This window comes from Artemia franciscana, chromosome 5 (assembly GCF_032884065.1).
Source record: "Artemia franciscana chromosome 5, ASM3288406v1, whole genome shotgun sequence".
NCBI classification, from domain to species: Eukaryota; Metazoa; Arthropoda; class Branchiopoda; order Anostraca; family Artemiidae; genus Artemia; species Artemia franciscana.
Window position 1 is genome coordinate 51667788 of NC_088867.1, and position 18788 is coordinate 51686575.

The 18788-nt window shown below is 34.8% G+C and overlaps 2 protein-coding genes across 8 annotated transcripts in view; one reads left to right on the forward strand and one right to left on the reverse strand.

Moving 5' to 3' along the window:
• The window catches only part of LOC136027568 (microtubule-associated protein futsch-like), a 682876-nt gene that overhangs the window by 341983 nt on the left and 322105 nt on the right, over positions 1-18788 (reverse strand). The gene's annotated exons all lie outside the window — the stretch shown is intronic.
• LOC136027571 (putative gustatory receptor 28b) overlaps positions 2631-18788 on the forward strand; it is a 28505-nt gene continuing 12347 nt past the window's right edge. The window contains exon 1 of the mRNA XM_065704951.1: positions 2631-2816. Coding sequence (XP_065561023.1) covers positions 2679-2816 — 138 coding nt within the window. The 5' untranslated portion in view covers positions 2631-2678. The remainder of the gene's footprint in view (positions 2817-18788) is intronic.

Sequence of the window (18788 nt, forward strand, 5' to 3'; positions counted from 1 at the left end):
AAGTTTGACCTTTTGAGAGTGGTTACATACGCCTGTTCCTTTTTGGATCTTGGATCCAACTTAACAAGTGACGCTGCCGTGGCGTTTTGTAAATAGGACATAGTTTCACCTTATCGAATTTTTCAGGTGATCAAGAAGAATGGAAAATCTTTAAAGACTAATTTCTAGATTTTTGATAGTAATTCACTGAAAATGTTCTAATTGCTGAATTGTTTTTTACTAAAAGATAGAGTTACTAAACAATGTTACTAAAAAATATTTTGCACTGATTATTTGAAAGTGAGAAAATAAAATTTTAAAAGAATTTAAGTCCATATGGCGTTTTGGAAAAGGATGAAATTTAGAAGCTATCATTTTTCAATTAGGGCTCCTTAATTTTTAGTAACAAACAATTCAGCAATTAGAACATTTTCAGTGAATTCTGAATTTTGTTTTAATGTCTAACTATATTTATGTCCATATCCTGTGTCTAGGTTCTATGCCTTTTGCCAGAAGGCAGATCACAGGTGCATGTTTATTTATTTGTTTGTTTTTTTCACCAGGGGCGATCGTATCGACCCATTGGTCCTAGAATCTTGCGAGATGGTTCATTCTAACGAAAATAAAAAGTTCTAGGGTCCTTTTTAAGTGACCAAAAAAATTGGAGGGCACCTAGGCCCCCTTTCACGCTAATTATTTTCCCAAAGTCACCGGATCAAAATTCTGAGAAAGGCATTTTATCCAGCGTAGTAAAAAAAAACTTATAACTATGTCTTTGGGGACAACTTACTCCTCCACAGTCCCCATGGGAGGGGCTACAAGTTACAAACTTTGACCATTGCTAATATATAGTAATAGTTATTTGGAAGTGTTAAGACGTTTTCAGGGGGATTTTTAAGTTGGGGAAGGAGAAGAGGAGGATATGATTGGGGAACTTTCATTGGAGGAATTTGTCATGGGGAAAGAAAATTTTCATGAAGGGAGAGCAAGATTTTCTGGTATAATTAAAAATGCAATAAAAAGATAAATATGAAGAAGTTTTTTCAACTGAAAGTAAGGAGAAGTATTAAAACTTAAAACGAACAGAAATTATTACGCATATGATGGGCTCACCCCCTCCTAATACCTCGTTCTTTACGCTAAAGTATTTTTAGTAAGTTCAACTACTTATTCTACGGCTTTTGTGATTCATGGGTCATTCTTAAGAAATTGGGACAAAATTTAAGCTTTAGTGTAAAGAGCGAGGTACTGACGAGGGGGTGTGCCTCATATACGTAATAAAAACATGAGAATACAGAAGTGCGTTGCGTAAGCTATTTTGTAAGTTACGTATATCTTTTACTAATAAAAACATTCGTAAAATATTTATAGTTCTGGTTGCCTTTTTAAGTAATCAAAAAAAACGGAGGGCAACTAGGGCTGCTCTCCCGCTCCTTTTTTCTCAAAATTATTCGATCAAAACTATGAGAAAGCCACTTAGCCAAAAAAAAAATATTCAAATCTCGTTTTAATTATTTATCTGGAGAAAGCCAAAATCAAAACATGGATTGGTTCAAAAACCTTCAGAAATTACATAAAAATTTTTTTTTTTTAACGGAAAGTAATGAGCGACATTAAAACTTAAAACGAATAGAAATTACTTCGTATATGAAAGGGACTGCTTCCTCATCAACTAGGGGCTGCTTCCTCATCAACTAGCTCATTAACTAGCATCAACACTAAAATCCTTTGCTGTTTCAAAAATAAAGTAAAAGAAAGAGTCAAACTTTAGAGTCGATGCTAAAGCTAAAAGTGGACGCTAAAGTGTGCAAAACTGCGTTTTGACTGAATTGCTGCTGTTTATAATAATCGCAATTGTAAGTATTTAGTAGAGTGTTTTAAGTTCAGCAATTTCTATTGATTTACTGGGTGTGGGTTAAGTTTCTTGTAAGATATTGGATACTTATATTTCATTAATGGGACAAACCATCCAACAAAATTATTATAGGGATTGCTGCTGTTTATATTGCATTGATTACTGCCGCCACTGTGTTTTTATCAATCAAGTTCGTCTCTTTTAACGACTTTCTTTTCAAATTTTGTGCTATTGGGCTAATTTTAACCAGTTCAGTGGATTGTCTTATAATTATTATTTCATCTCTTTTCCGCTCATCAGTTCTTTGTGAGTTTTTCAACTGCATTATCGATTTAGATTCGACTTTTTTCAGAAATTTAAATCAAAATTTATATTACTCTAGAAAAGAACGATTAAATCTTCTGATCCTTAGTTTTGGAACGATATTTATACTATTCTCAAGCTTGATAGATTTCTTGATTCTTCGCAATACATCTTCCAGCACATCAGTAGTTTTCGTCTGGTGTGCTTTCAAAACATTCTGGCTCCTTATAACCAAACTACGAATGAAATTATTCTTCACGGCTGGAAATATGCTGACCCGCAAATTCGAGCTTTTAAATATGAAAATGAGAAATCTTATAGAAATGGACAACAGCCTTGAAGCGCTAGGAGAATTTAGAAGAATTCATTCTAGTCTCTTAGAAATGATAAAAGTTTTCGATCGAATATTTGACCTTTTGACCTTTGATAGAATATTTGACCTTTGATAGAATATATCATTTTATTTGACCTTTGATAGAATATATTCCTTTTTTCATTATTTGCAACAACAGTGCACGTAGTACTTTTACTTATTTCTGCAATGGTTATCCTCACAACATTTCATAGCATGACTCAGTGGCAGCGGTTCTTTTATCAGTTTACGTTTGTCTGTTTGGGGTTTATCATTTTTCTTCGTATCGCAGTTACAGCTATAGTTGGTGACCGCCTAGCTGAAAAGGTAAATAATCTTTTTTTTTAAAGTAACAACACGTACAGTGAAGTAACAACAGCATGTTTGGTAAAATCATATAAACATATATGATTGATAAACATAGGATTGCAGACCCCAGTATCGCGGTAAACCGGTCGATTTCTAATTTCCAGCCAAAATGGAACCACCCCCGGCTTAAACATTTCTACAGTTCTTGATTATGTATTTTTCCATGTTGTGTCTTAAATTTCTCTCCGTTTTTCTTCTCTTTTTTTTCTTTTCTTATATTTGTTTTTTCATTGTACTCCGTTTTGTTCCATGTGAAAAATACGGGTAATAAATATTTTACTTACTTGCTTACTTACTTACTCTAATGTAATGCTTTATGTATCAAGCAGAACGTAATAACAAACTGTAAGATAAGGAATGACCTGAGCTGACAGCAACAAAAATCTAAGAAAAAATAGTAATATCTTTTTTTTATAGCAATACATGCGTCAACAATATGTAAAATGTGTTTTGGTAACAACATATACATCAAAAGGATCAGCTATTTTATGGTGCTTCCAAATATATACAATTTTTTAAGTTTAAAGCAGTCCAGAAAAACCTAAGATCCCGTAAAAGTTTGCACAATTTTTGAACAAGCTGGGAAACGATCCGTTGAGGGGCAATTGATATTGATGGAAATTACACCATCAAGTTCAGCACATCATAGAACCCTGATGTAAATGCTCCCCAAAGATGACTAAGGTGCTATCACTTGAACATTCTGAGATAGCTAGTCGATTTAAAATTACCAAAAATCTCTATATTGAGCTTCACAGATTCAGAGATAGCCGACTTGCCCAAAGGTGGGCAATTGCCAAAAACGACCTCAACCCCGTTAGCGGATTTCGAAGATTTGGCAAAAAGTGGGAGAGCTGCTGGCTCCGTTTTGCCAAAAAATTGGCACAAGATCGCGACAAATGGGAGTCAACCATACTTAGTCTCCTAGATGCCGGGTGAGGCGTCCTCGTCTGGTCCTGCTACAAGTAAAAGTAAGTAGTAAACTTTCAGTTGGTTATAATTCATCAAAAATGTCTATAGTTATAGTTCATATGCCACGTTCCTAAGCAATTGCAGTTTTACCAAATTTCTCAATATTTAAAACATCCCCGAGTGAATCGTTCATTAGTTCTTGAGAATCGTTAGGGCACTTTTCATAATAAAACATTGGTATGCATAATAATAATAAAAAGTTGTAAACACAAGTATTGACTTAACTGTCTATAAACTAGTTCAACATTAGCTGTTCCTTCAAACTTCCCTAACTGTTGGATGTTCAATGAAAAAGGTCAAGGCGTCGCTTTTATACAAACATGTTTAAGTATGTATGAGTAAGTAAGTAATTTTTGGTTCTACACACAATAGAATGTGTTTTGTATTTTAGTGTCTTTTTAGTAGCAGTCATGGCTACTTCAAAGAAATGCTGCAATGGCAATAATTTTTTTTTATTTTGGATAAGGCTTTATGGACTTGGGACTTTAAGACATGTATATTTAGATGAAAAAAGGTGCTACATTACTACTGGAACTAAGCGACAATTTTTCTTACATATTCCGTTTATCTTTCTGCAAATTCTTACTATTTCCCTTTCTGCTATTCTTTCGTATTTGTTTGTTCGACAAATGGAGAATCCAGTCAACAGAGTCGCCGCAGGATTAATTGGTTTGGTAACCACAATAGATTGGGTGTTTTTCGTTGTGACTTCACTTCGGAAAGTCAACAAAATTGCTTATATTTTCAATTCTATAAAGGAAGTTGACAATGCATTGGAAGAATTAAATCCTTTTATATCTCAATTTAAGCAGCATTTGCCGAAATCACCTTGTATGATCACTTTTATCTTTGCGGTGCTCTTTAATCTTTTGTTTTCTTTTGGTACAATGTATCTCAGCGATCCTTTTATAGCAGATCCTACTATATATCGTTACCGCTGGTTATATATCGCTAGTAGAGTTTATTGGTTGTTTGCTGCTCATGCTCGCTTGATTCTTCTGTTAGTGCCTTTGTTTGAAATATCCAACAAGCTGAAACTGATAGCCCAAAGTTTCAAAACCATCAGCCCAAAATCCAAGGCTGGTGAGAGGTTAAACCTTTTGCAGTTACTTCATTCACGACTTCTGAATCTTTTGTCACATGTTGATGACGCTTTTGATCCAGATTTGATTATATCTTTATTCGCTTCGTCTCTAACTGCTGCTGGTTTGTTCTACTATGCCGTTGTGTCACTAAACGAGCTGATGACTTCTGACACTTTTATTCTTTTGGCTTTCTGTTTTTCAATGGTTCCAATTTTTGCGGTTATCACTCTGAGAATCTTACTGTGCGCTCTTTTTGGCAACACTGTCTCTGTTGAGGTAAGCTTGCCTTTGCTTAACATTATTTCCAGAGGTTAGATTTTATTACCTTGGGTCTTAAAACAAACTATTAAAGCATGGCAAATATATCCCCTGATGAATTCTCCCCACATGTAAAATTAAGAAAAACTAAAGAGAAAAATTAAAAGAAAAACTTTGTATTTTTAGCATTCTTTTTTATTTTTGTTTCTTTTAATTCTTTGGTCTTTTCTTTCGGGTTGTGTTTTCACAGTAGGGTAAGATAAAGATTCAAGAAAACAATTTGTAAATATGAAATTAGTGGCAACCATTGGTTTTTGTGATGAAATTGCGGATACATACCAACTGGGACTAAAAACTACGAGCAGGTAGTAGTAGTAAACCTTTATCTTGATCCATGGGGAAAATTTGAGTTTGTGGAATTTGTTTAGAAATTAATCATTTAAAAATATAGTCTTGGTATGATCTGAAGTACTTTTAAGAGTTGTTTCTTCTTCTTTTCTTTTTTAAATTCAAGGTAAATAACATAGAACCCAGCACCGAATCATAGCCAAGCAAATCTAAAATAGACTGAATCTAACATTTTTAAAAAAACAACAACCAATAGTTTAGACAAGGAAATTTTTCTAAAGTTATCAAAACCTGTTCGCAAAAAAAGTATTAGGTATCATGCCGACCTGGAAGACCTACCTACTATATAAAAATAATGGGTTTAAAAAATGACAAGAGGGCTTAAGAGTTTTACGTTTGTAAAGTAGTCAAAGTCGAAGATTTTGGTATAAACGCACCTGAAGGAAACAAATACGCATCTGTCATTATCATGGTTATTCCCATTATGTATTATTTATACAATTGGCCTTGTATTATTAGTGAACTTTGGAACTATCTTTCCCGCAATACATTCAAATATTGGAGAAGTGACTTGGCTGAAAAACTTGGGATAGTATATTCCCCTGTGTAGGTTGTTTTAGTCCTTACAAAGCAGTTTCGTAGGTCTATTTCTCTTTTTAAGGCTTTTTGCTTTTATCTTCTAATGTCTATGTTCACCGCTATTTTTCAACTCACCGCTATGTTTACCGGCTATAATCAGTATGACATACCTCTTATGAAAGCACCATAACTTATATAATGTGCAGTCACGTTTTTTCTCCAGTATATCTTGAAATTAGTTTGTTTAACATAATAATATTTTCGCAGTATCTTGAAAGCCTAAAAAAAACTTTCTATAAACTCGTATGTCATAAACATGTCTTTTATTTAAATTAAATAAAAAAAACAAGTTTTTTAAATGAAAGTAAGGAACGACATTGAAACTTAAAACGAACAGAAATTACTCCGTATACGAAAGGGGGTTTTCCTTCTCAACGCCCCGCTCTTTACGCTAAAGTTTGACTCATTCTCTTAACTCTACATTTTAAAGCAGTAAAAAAAACTTTAGCGTAAAGAGCGGGGCGTTGAGAAGGAAAAGCTCCTTTCATATACGGAGTAATTTCTGTTCGTTTTAAGTTTTAATGTCGCTCCTTACTTTCATTTAAAAAACTTGTTTTTTTATTTAATTTCTGAACGTTTTTGAATCAATGCATATTTTGACTTCAGCTCTCCGCAGAGGAATAACTAAAACGAAATTTGTATATTTATTTTTTTGGCTGAATGGCTTTCTCATAATTTTTATCGAATGATTTTGAGAAAAAAGAGCGGGGGAGGAAGCCTAGTTGCCCTCCAATTTTCGGTTAATTAAAAAGGCAACTAGAACTTTTAATTTTTTACGAATCTTTTTATAAGTAAAAGATATACGTAACTTATAAATTAGCTTACGTAAACAACTTTTGTATTCTTATGTTTCTATTACATATATGAGGGGGTTCGCCCCCTCGTCAGTACCTCGCTTTTTACACTAAAGCTTAAATTTTGTCCCAATTCATTAAGAATGACCCCTGAATCACAAGAGCCGCAGAATAAATAGTTGAAATTGCTAAAAATACTTTAGCGTAAAGAGTGAGGTATTAGGAGGAGGTGAGCCCCTCATACGGGTAATAATTTCTGTTCGTTTTAAGTTTTAATGCTGCTGCTTACTTCCAACTGAAAAAGAACTTTTTCATTGTTTTTTTTTAAGTAACGCTAGTAAATCCTGTGCTCCCTTTATGGAAAATTTCTTCCCCCATGACAAATTCTTCGATGGAAAGTTCCCCCAGCATATCCCCCTCTTCTCAAACCCTGCATCCAACCAAAAAATCCTCCTGAAAACGCCTGTACACTCTCCAATAACCATTACTATATGTAAGCACTGTTCAAAGTTTTGAACTTGTAACCCCTCCCATGGGGACTGTGGGGGAGTAAGTCGTCCCCGAAGACATAGCTATAAGGTTTTATGACTACGCCGAACAAAATGACTATTTCAGAATTTTGATCCGTTGACTTTGGGAAAATAATTAGCGTGGGAGGGGGCCTAGGTGCCCTCCAATTTTCTCGGGCTCGTAACTTTTGATTGGTAAGACTAAACTTGATGAAACTTATATATTTAAAATCAACATTAAAATTCGATTCTTTTGATGTAGCTATTGGTATGAAAATTCCACTTCTTAGACTTTGGTTACTATTGAGCCGGGTCGCTCCTTACTACAGTTCGTTACCACGAACTGTTTGATGAAGGAAGCTTTCGTGGTTCTGAGAGTCGCTTTTTAGGGAGAGAGTTTTCCTTGTTCCGTAGTCACTTTTTAGGGAGGATGGGGGTTTTAGATTGTTTATTCTAATGCAAACTTTCAGTTGGTTATAATTCATCAAAAATGTCTATAGTTATAGTTCATATGCCACGTTCCTAAGCAATTGCAGTTTTACCAAATTTCTCAATATTTAAAACATCCCCGAGTGAATTGTTTATTAGTTCTTGAGAACCGTTGCGACACTTTTCGTAATAAAACACTGGTATGCATACAAATAATAATAATAAAAAAACATGGTAAACATAAGTATTGACTTATCGGTCTATAGGTTAGTTCAACATTAGCTGTTCCTTCAAACTTCCATAACAGTTGAGGTTAATGAAAAAGTTCTAGGCGTCGCTTTTATACAAACATGTTTAAGTATGTATGAGTAAGTAAGTAATTTTTGGTTCTACACACAATAGAATGTGTTTTGTATTTTAGTGTCTTTTTAGTAGCAGTCATGGCTACTTCAAAGAAATGCTGCAATGGCAATAATTTCTTTTTATTTTGGATAAGGCTTTATGGACTTGGGACTTTAAGACATGTATATTTAGATGACAAAAGGTGCTACATTACTAGTGGAACAAAGCGACAATTTTTCTTGGATATTCCATTTATTTTTCTTCAAATTCTTACTATTTCCCTTTCAGCTTTTCTTTGGTATTTGTTTGCTGGACAAATGGAGAATCCAGTCAACAAGGTCACCATGGGATTGATTGGTTTTGTAACCACAGTAGATTGGGTGTTTTTCGTTGTGAATTCACTTCGGAAGGTCAATAAAATTGCTTATATTTTAAATTCTATAAAGGAAGTTGACAATATATTAGAGGAATTAAATCCTTATATTTCTCAACTTAAACAGCAGCTACCAAAATCACCTTGTATGATCACTTTTATATTTGTGGTGCTCTTTAATCTTTTGTTTTCTTTTGGTACCATGTATCTCTATGATCCTTTTATAGCAGATCCTACTATATATCGTTACCGCTGGTTATATATCGCTAGTAGAGTTTATTGGTTGTTTGCTGCTCATGCTCGCTTGATTCTTCTGTTAGTGCCTTTGTTTGAAATATCCAACAAGCTGAAACTGATAGCCCAAAGTTTCAAAACCATCAGCCCAAAATCCAAGGCTGGTGAGGGGTTAAACCTTTTGCAATTACTTCATTCACGACTTCTGAATCTTTTGTCGCATGTTGATGACGCTTTTGATCCAGATTTGATTATATCTTTATTCGCTTCATCTTTAACTGCTGCTGGCTGGTTCTACTACGCTGTTGTATCACTAAACGAGTTGATGACTTCGGATGTTTTTACTCTTTTGGCTTTCTGTTTTTCAATGGTTCCAACTTTTGCGGTTACCACTCTCAGAATCTTACTGTGCGCTCTTTTTGGCAACACTGTCTCTGTTGAGGTAAGCATGCATTCGGTTAACATTATTACCAGGGGGTAGAATTTTATTACCTTGGGTCTTAATACAAACTAATAAGGAATTGTAAATATTAGCCAATGAAAAATTCTCCCCACACTTAAAACTAAGAAAAACTAAAGAGGAAAATTAAAAGAGAAACTAAGTATTTTTAGCATATTCTTTTATTTTTGTTTTTTTTAGTTCTTTTGGTCTTTTCGCTGGGGTTGAGTTTCACAGAAGGGTAAGATAAACGTTAAAGAAAACAAATTGTAAATATGAAATTGGTGGCAAATATGTTTTTGTAATGAAATTGCAGAGATATACCAACTGGGACTGAAAACTACGAGCAAGGTAGTCGTAGTAAACCTTTATCTTGATCCATGTGTAAAATTTTAGTTTTTAGAATTTGGTTAGAAATTAATCACTTAAAATATAGAGTCTTAGAGCATCTTCTGAAGTACATCTGAAGTCCAGAACTTCCACAAGTTCGAAGGATGGCAGCTAATGGTACCTTACATCCACGATTTAGTTAGTTCGCAGGAGGTTCTTGTCACCCTCTGTATTTCTACACGGGTGAGTTTTCATAAAGGAATCCTTAACCATAGGATCTAGAAGAAACGAGCTTAGAACCGAAATAAATTGACATTTTAAGTCAACACTATAAATTGCAAAATGATAAATTATGCACAAAGTCTAGCCCCTTCTCTTGACGCACATCTAATTTGAATGAGCTCAAATCTTAAAACTAAGATGTATGAAAGCAGTTTTGATGGCTTCAAATTGTTGGAGTCTGCCGACAATGAAAACGAATTTATATACAAGTAATGAACCCATAGATGATTATTTCAAGCGTTGATGTACCTACCTTTAGCTTTTCATAGGCTAACCTTAAGCTTCTACTCCAAACCATAGAGCCTTGCGGGGGTTTCATGCTGCTTTTGTTCTTATTGTTCTTATTGCTTAATGTTTATTATGTTTTTTTTATAAGCATCTATCTATTAATCTTAAAATTTGTCAGTCGGTTCTAGTTTCTTGTGTACATTAAGGTTATTGGGTACCTTGAAGAATCACCCCATCTCATCCACCGTAAACTTTTTTGTATGTGGGGCGAAGCTATTTAGAACTGATTGGATGGTCTCACCACAATTTAAAGCTTTGATATGCAATCCGAGTAAAGGACAGGACACTAATTGCCAACATTTATTTTCCTGGAAATCTTAGAAAAACTGTTAACTTCCCCAGTTTGTGCTGAAGATATGACATTTAGTTTTAATGACATTTATATCATCAGAACCATCAGAAAGTGTAATTTTTTTTCGATGAAACGAATCAGAATTTCTTTTAAAATTTGGGAATATACAAGAAAGTATACCAGCTTCTAAGAAAATACTATAGATTAGCTAAAAGGAAATACCATTTGAGCAATTTGGAAGCTTTGGGAGTTCCTTGTGGTACTAGTAGCTTTGATTAAAAATCTTATGGACAAAATGGACGTAAAATTTCATTGTCTTTTCAATACAGATTATGAATACCCGTCAATGGTGGTGAGTCTCTTCAGAAAATTCACTAAAGGGCCCTTTTTTTGTGACGATCAGCCGGCGCTGAGGCTAAAAAACTGTCTTTGAAGATACCATATCATATTAAATACAAAACAAAGTTTTTTTTCAAATGGAAGAATAAATAAGTAAAGAAAAAGCCCTCATTTAGTTTATTAAACAAAATATCTTCTTCCAAAAAGAAGTTCTTCAAAGAATAGTAAGAGCTGTATTAAACCAAAGGCAAAAAGAAATAAAATTTTGTAATAATTCAAACTTAAAACGAACAAAAATGACTATTAATGAGTAGTTGAGAACCATAATGAATAGAAATTTTAGAAGTTTTTACGACAACAAATGACAATCTTAAAATTTATATTAAATGTGTTTCGGGAAAATACGAGGTGTCGGGGGAACGGGGTATCTGCCTTCCGATCACTTTGAATCTTAAAAAGGGTATTAGGAAATGTGAATACGAATCCAATGAGCCTTCTCCGAAGTTTATCCGACCACCCTTTCTATAGACATTGACATAGACAAGGACATTTTTTATTTTCATGTAAAACATATAAATTAAACAAACAATTTACCATTAACAGCCACTCTTAAGACAAGAGTCCTGACTGTGGCCGCGATTCTAACTACCATGAATCTGATAAATCATTTCTTCATTTCTTTTATATTTCTTGAGTTCTTTAGTATAGTTCTTGAGTTCTTTTATAATTCATCACGAAACTGCTTGCCCAAATAGAACAACCGTACGTGATGTAAGGGTGCGCAATAGTACTGTATAACAGTTTGACAACTGCTACCGGGAACACTTTTTCAGTCTCTTCATCACTCCCAATCCTCTAGCTGCTTTTGGCAACACTATTTCACCATGCTTCTTCTAAGACAAATTACAATCAATATAAAATCCGAGATGTTTACAAAAAAAAAACACCTGTGTTATACTAACATCATTATGAAGTACATTTTCAAGAAGTTCAAGTACACCAGTTCTACTAAACACAATAAAAATGTTTTCTTGGATTTACTACAAAGGAGCTTAGAGCTGTAAAAACATGAAGCCGACTAAAGACGTAGTCCGCTTTTCGTACCACCTCTTTTGAAGTCCGAGCAAACACTATGATAGCTGTATCATCGGCGAAAGAGGTTAAAACTGAATCATTTAGATAAAATAGAAGGGTATCCACATATACTAAGAAGAGTAACGGGCCAAGGACTGATCCTTGGGGGACACCACAATTTATTGGCATAGCTGCACTAGATATATCACTCATCACCACCTTCATTGATCTCCCGCGCAGATAAGACCGAAACCAACTTAATGCTGTATCTTTAATTCCAAGGTTTCGCAGTCTTTTCAGTAAAACTTCAAAGCCCACAGTGTCAAATGCCTTGTTCAAATCAGTAAAGATAGTTAGAGGGATCAAATTATTTTCTTACGCACTATTTACAAAATCTAAAAGGTGATGAAAGGCATGCACTGTAGAATGACCTTTTCTAAAACGAAACTACGAATCTGACAAAAACCCAAGCGAATTCATGTACTCGTATATTTTCTTATAACTACTTTTTCGTAAATTTTTGAGAAGAGAGGTAGAATAGATATCGGTCTCCAGTTGGAAATGTCTCTTTTATCGCCTCTTTTATGGAGGGGTATAACTTTTGCCCGCTTTAGTTCTTCAGGAAACACACCTTTTTGAACAGATAAATTGACTAGATATATAATATCACTAGTAAGAGATACGTAGCAACCGATTTAAATGCTTTAATGTTTAGGCCATCAACACCAGCAGCATTAGATTCGATCTATTTCACTGCTTGGATAGTATCATTCATAGTTCATTCAGTAAAGTGAAATGTGTGATGAAGATCGCGGTCATCGTCAAACTCCTCAGTATCTAGCTGTCCGCATTGATATTTTGCCTCTTGGTTTATTTGCGATCCTACTTTGGTAAAAAACTTACAAAACTCTTCACTAGCTTATTTCCTCCCACTCACAGTTCTTTAACCTATGGCTAACTGTTCAGATGATGCACACTGTCGCACAAAAACTCTCTCCTGATCTGAACATACTGGACATATTGATCTGAACATATTGGTTCCCAAATTTATCTCTGGCAGCATTCAGTAGCTCGCTCTTTTTCTTTGTGAGATTTTCAGACACAAAAATTCCACTATTTGCAAGATTCTTCTTCCCTTTGAAAACAGTGCTAGCAATGTCCTTAGAACAAAATTTCACGAGCACGGGAGCCACCTTGTCCTGTCTTTGTGAGTTACTAGAACCCAGACGGAACTGATGAGCACTCACAATGTCGGAATTTGCGATTCTAGACAGGCCCATTTGGTCACATATGATATGATTAATAGCTGGATTTAGATTTTGCGATGGGTTCTGTTTCACACCGTTAAATAAGAGAGAATCTAGCTTAGCTTCCTGCACATAATCGTCAACTTTCTCCTCTAGTTGAGTTATCCTGTTCTCAAGGATTTCAATAGCATGCAAGTAACCTTTGAGCTGTTTCTCAATGATGTCAAACTTTGGGATAAATTCTACAATGATCACATCATGTATTTCTGAAACCATTGTCTCTGTTGGAAACTTGGCAGTACTAGCCGCTGGAGTTGACCCGGTCGATTTAAGTTTTTCGGCTATTTTCTTTTCAATTGTCTCTGATAAATTTTTCTTTGTAGCGAGCAAATCCTGCTCGATAGCATTAACAAGATTTGGCGATTCTGCTGCACAATCAGCGGCAGTATTTGAACCCTTCAGACACTGTTTATAAACAGTGTTGCATAGAGTTCATGCATAGAGCTCACTTCAAAAGGGCCAAGAAAGTACCGCGTTTTCTGCTATGGAAAAAAATGATCGCCAATTAGTTTCTTCCGAGCAGCTTGTCAGTTATAAAGATAATGTAACGGAAGCTTCAGCCAAGAAAACGAGAGGAGTAGATGCTGAATTTGATGAATTACGTGATTATCCGAATGTTTATAAACAGTGTCTGAAGGGTTCAAATACTGCCGCTGATTGTGCAGCAGAATTGCCAAATCTTGTTAATGCTACCGAGCTTTAATTGTTTTAAAAAATAGAATTTTGGCAAAGAGTCAAAATTTAGCGTAAAGAGCGAGGGTAATTTAGCGAGGGTAAAAATACTCCGTATATTTCATATACGGAGTAATTTCTGTTCGTTTTAAGTTTTAATGTCGCTCCTTACTTTCAGCTAAAAAAATTAGTTTTTTTTATTTAATTTCTGAACGTTTTTGAATTAATGCATGTTTGGTTTTGGCGCTCCTCACATAAATTATTAAAATGAAATTTGTATATTAATTCTTTTTTTGGCTAAATGGCTTTCCTTTAGTTTCGATAAGACGATTTTGACAAATAAGGGGTGGAGAAGAAGGTCTAGTTCCCCTCCAATTTTTCGGTTACTTAAGAATGCAACTAGAACTTTTATTTTTTTAGCGAATCTTTTTATTAGTAAAAAATATACGTAACTTACGAATTAACTTACGTAACAAACTTTCATAATCTTATATTTTTATTATGTGTACGAGGGGGTATGCACCCTCGTTAATACCTCGCTCTTTACACTAAATCGTAAGTTTTGTCCCAATTCTTTAAGAATGACCCCTGAATCAGAAAGGCCATAGAATAAATAGTTTAAATTACTAAAAACACTTTAGCATAAAGAGAGAGGTATTTATCTCCTCCTAAATACCTCGCTCTTTATGCTAAAGTATTTTTAGAGCCCCTCATATGCGTAATAATCTCTGTTCGTTTTAAGTTTCAATGCTACCCCTTCCTTTCATTTGAAAAAACGTTTTAATATTTATTTTTCATTGTTTTCTTATAGTAATGCTAGAATATCCTGCGCCCTTTTCATTGAATTTTTCTTCCTCCATGACAGATTCCTCCAAGGAAAGATCCTCCAACATTGCCCCCTCCCCTCAGCCCCACTCCCAAACAAAATAAAATTTTCCTGAAAGCGTCTGTACACTTCCCAATAACCATTACTATATGTAAACACTGGTCAAAGTTTGCAACTTGCATCCCCTCCCCCAGGGATTGTGGGGGAGTAAGTCATCTCCAAAGACATAGTTATTGTGGTTTTAGACCATACTGAACAAAATGGCTATCTCAAAATTTTGATTCGCTGACTTTCGGAAATAAATGAGCGTGGGAGGGGGCCTAGATGCCCTCCATTTTTTTGGTCACTTAAAAAGGGCACTAGAACTTTTCATTTTTGTTAGAATGAGCCCTCTTGCGACGTTCTAGGACGACTTGGTCGATACGATGACCCTTGGGGAAAAAAACAAACAAACAAATAAACACGCACCCGTGATTTGTCTTCTGGCAAAAAATACAAAATTCCACATTTTTGCAGATAGGAGCTTGAAACTTCTACAGTAGGGTTCTCTGATACGCTAAATCTGATGGTGTCGTTTTCTACGACTTTTAAGGGGTGTTTCCCCCTATTTTCCTAAATAAGGCAAATTTTCTCAGGCTCGTTACTTTTGATGGGTAAGACTAAACTTGATGAAACTTGTATATTTAAAATCAGCATTAAAATCCAATTCTTTTGATGTAGCTATTGATATCAAAATTCGATTTCTTAGAGTTTTGGTTACTATTGAGCTGGGTCGCTCCTTACTACAGTTCGTTACCACGAACTGTTTGACACACCTGGAAGAAACAAATACGCATCCGTCATTATCATGGTCATTCCCATCATGTATTACTAATGTAATAAGCCTTATATTAGTGAACTTTGGAACTATCTTTCCCGCAATACATTCAAATATTGGAGAAGTGACTTGGCTGAAAAACTTGGGATAGTATATTCCCCTGTGTAGGTTATTAAGCCGAACTGGTTGCTGTGATGTTCAGAGCTTTAATGTTCTCATTGAAGTAACTCTTATAGCTTTTTCCCCTTTAGCTTTTTTTCCCGGTTTGACTCATAATAGCTATCCGCAAGAAACAGGCTCGGCCCAAACAGCAGGCCATCGGGTAAGCATGCCAATACCCCTTGTTGATGCATTCATCTCCTTATGGTTTTCATGTTTGAGTGTCCTTGTTTTATGCATTTAAAGTATTTGGCAAGAAAACGCAGTTTTTTCGGCATTTTGTATTCGGCGTTATCTAAGCGACAATTGTATTTATTATTATTGGTGGTGGTTTAATTTGTTTTTAGTTTAGTCTTTTTTCTTTTATCTGGTGCTGAGGACGCTTAGTTTAGATATAGGCGAAATATCCGCGTTATTTTAGTCTTTCATCTCTTATCTCTCTACTGGCTGCAGTCTTGTTTTAGTTTTTTTTTTTTAGTTTTTTCTCTCTTTGTGGTTTGTTGTCCTGTGTAGGTATTTTACACCTTACAAAGCAGTTTTCGCTGGTCTATTCCGCCTATTAAGGCTTTTATCTTCTAATGTCTATGTTCACCGTTATTTGGGCTAATAGTGTTTTTTCTCAAGTATATCTTGAAATTAGATTGTTGAAGATAAGAACTCTTTCGCAGTATCTTGACAGTCTAAAAAAAAAAAAATTTCCATAAACTCGTATGCCATAAACACGTCTTCTATTTAAATGAAGGAAGCTTTCGTGGTTCCGAGAGTCGCTTTCTAGGAAGAGAGTTTTCGTTGTTCCAGAGCCACTTTTTAGGGAGGATGGGGGTTTTAGATTGTTTATTCTAATGCAAACTTTCAGTTGGTTATAATTCATCAAAAATGTCTATAGTTATAGTTCATATGCCACGTTCCTAAGCAATTGCAGTTTTACCAAATTTCTCAATATTTAAAACATCCCCGAGTGAATCGTTCATTAGTTCTTGAGAATCGTTAGGGCACTTTTCATAATAAAACATTGGTATGCATAATAATAATAAAACGTTGTAAACATAAGTATTGACATAACTGTCTATAAACTAGTTCAGACTTGATGTTCCTTCAAACTTCCCTAACAGTTGCTGTTCAATGAAAAGGTCAAGGCCTCACTTTTATGCAAACATGTTTAAGTATGTATGAGTAAGTAAGTAATTTTTGGTTCTACACACAATAGAATGTGTTCTGTATTTTAGTGTCTTTTTAGTAGCAGTCATGGCTACTTCAAAGAAATGCTGCAATGGCAATAATTTCTTTTTATTTTGGATAAGGCTTTATGGACTTGGGACTTTAAGACATGTATATTTAGATGACAAAAGGTGCTACATTACTAGTGGAACTAAGCGACAGTTTTTCTTTGATATTCCATTTACCTTTCTGTAAATTCTTACCTTTCAGCTTTTCTTTGGAATTTGTAGGCTGGACAAATGGAGAATCCAGTCAACAAAGTAACCATGGGATTGATTGGTTTTGTAACTATAATAGATTGGGTGTTTTTCGTTGTGAATTCAGTTCGGAAAGTCAATAAAATTGCTTATATTTTAGATTCTATAAATGAATTTGACAATATATTGGAAAAATTAAATCTTTTTATTTCTCAACTGAAGCAGCAGTTACCAAAATCACCTTGAATGATCATTTTTATATTTATGATGCTCTTTAATCTTTTTTTTTCTACCATGTATTTCAACGGTCCTTTTATAGCAAATCCTACTATATTCTACATCGCTAGTAGAGTTTATTGGTTGTTTGCTGCTCATGCTCGCTTGATTCTTCTTTTAGTCCCTTTGTTTGAAATTAAACAACAAAAAAAAGTTTTTTCAAATGAAAGTAAGGAGCGACATTAAAACTTAAAACGAACAGAAATTACTCTGGATATGAAAGGGGCTTTTTGTCCTAAACACTCCGCTCTTTACGCTAAAGTTAGACTTTTTCTCTTATCTCTACTTTTTAAAACAGTAAAAAACCTTAGCGTAAAGAGAGGGGCGTTGAGGAGGAAAACCCCCTTTCATATACGGAGTAATTTCTGTTCGTTTAAGTTCGATTTAAGTTTTCTGTTCGTTAATGTCGCTCCTTACTTTCATTTAAAAAAACTTGTTTTTTTTCTGTTTGATTTCTGGACATTTTTTAATTAATGCATGTTTTGATCTTGGCTCTCCGCGCATAAATAATAAAACGGAATTTGCATATAAATTTTTTCGGCTGAGTAGCTTTTTCATATTTTTAATTGGAAGATTTTTAGAAGAGGGAAGAGGCCTAGTTGCCTTCCAATATTTTGATTACTTAAAAAGGCATTAACTTTAAATTTTTTACGAACGTTTTCATGAGTAAAAAATATACGTAACTTACGAATTAACTTACGTAGCGAACTTCTGTACTCGAATGTCTTTATTGCCTATACGAGGGGGATCTCCCCTTGTCGATACCTCGCTATTTACACTAAAGCTTAAATTTTGTCCCAATTCCTTAAGAATGACCCCTGAATCACAAAGGCCGTAGAATAAGTAGTTGTGATTGCTATAAATACTTTAGCGTAAAGAGCGAGGTATTACGAGGTAGTAAACCCCTCATATGCATTATAATGTCTGCTCGTTTTCAGCTTTAATGCTGCTCTTCACTTTCAGTAGAAAGAACTTTTCATATTTATTTTCATTGTTTTTTAAATTTTGAGAGTCTCTTTAAATTGAAAGTCTCTTCCCCCATGAGAAGTTCCTCCATGGAAAGATCCTCCCACGTAACCCCTCCTCTCCAACCCTATCCCCCCAACCAAAAAAAATCCCCTTGAAAACGTCGGTGCACTTCTCAGTAACCATTACTATATGTATACACAGGTCAAAGTTTGTAACTTGAAGTCCCTCCCATAGGGACTGTGGGGGAATAAGTCGTCCCCAAAGACATAGTTATTAGGTTTTTCGACTATGGTGAATAAAATGGCTTTCTCAGAATTTTGATCCGGTGACTTTAGGGAGAAAGTGAGCGTGGGAGGGGGCCTAGGTGCCCATCAGCTTTTCAGTCACATAAAAAGGGCACTAGAACTTTTAATTGTCGTTAGAATGAGCCCTTTCGCGACATTCTAGGACCACTGAGTCGAT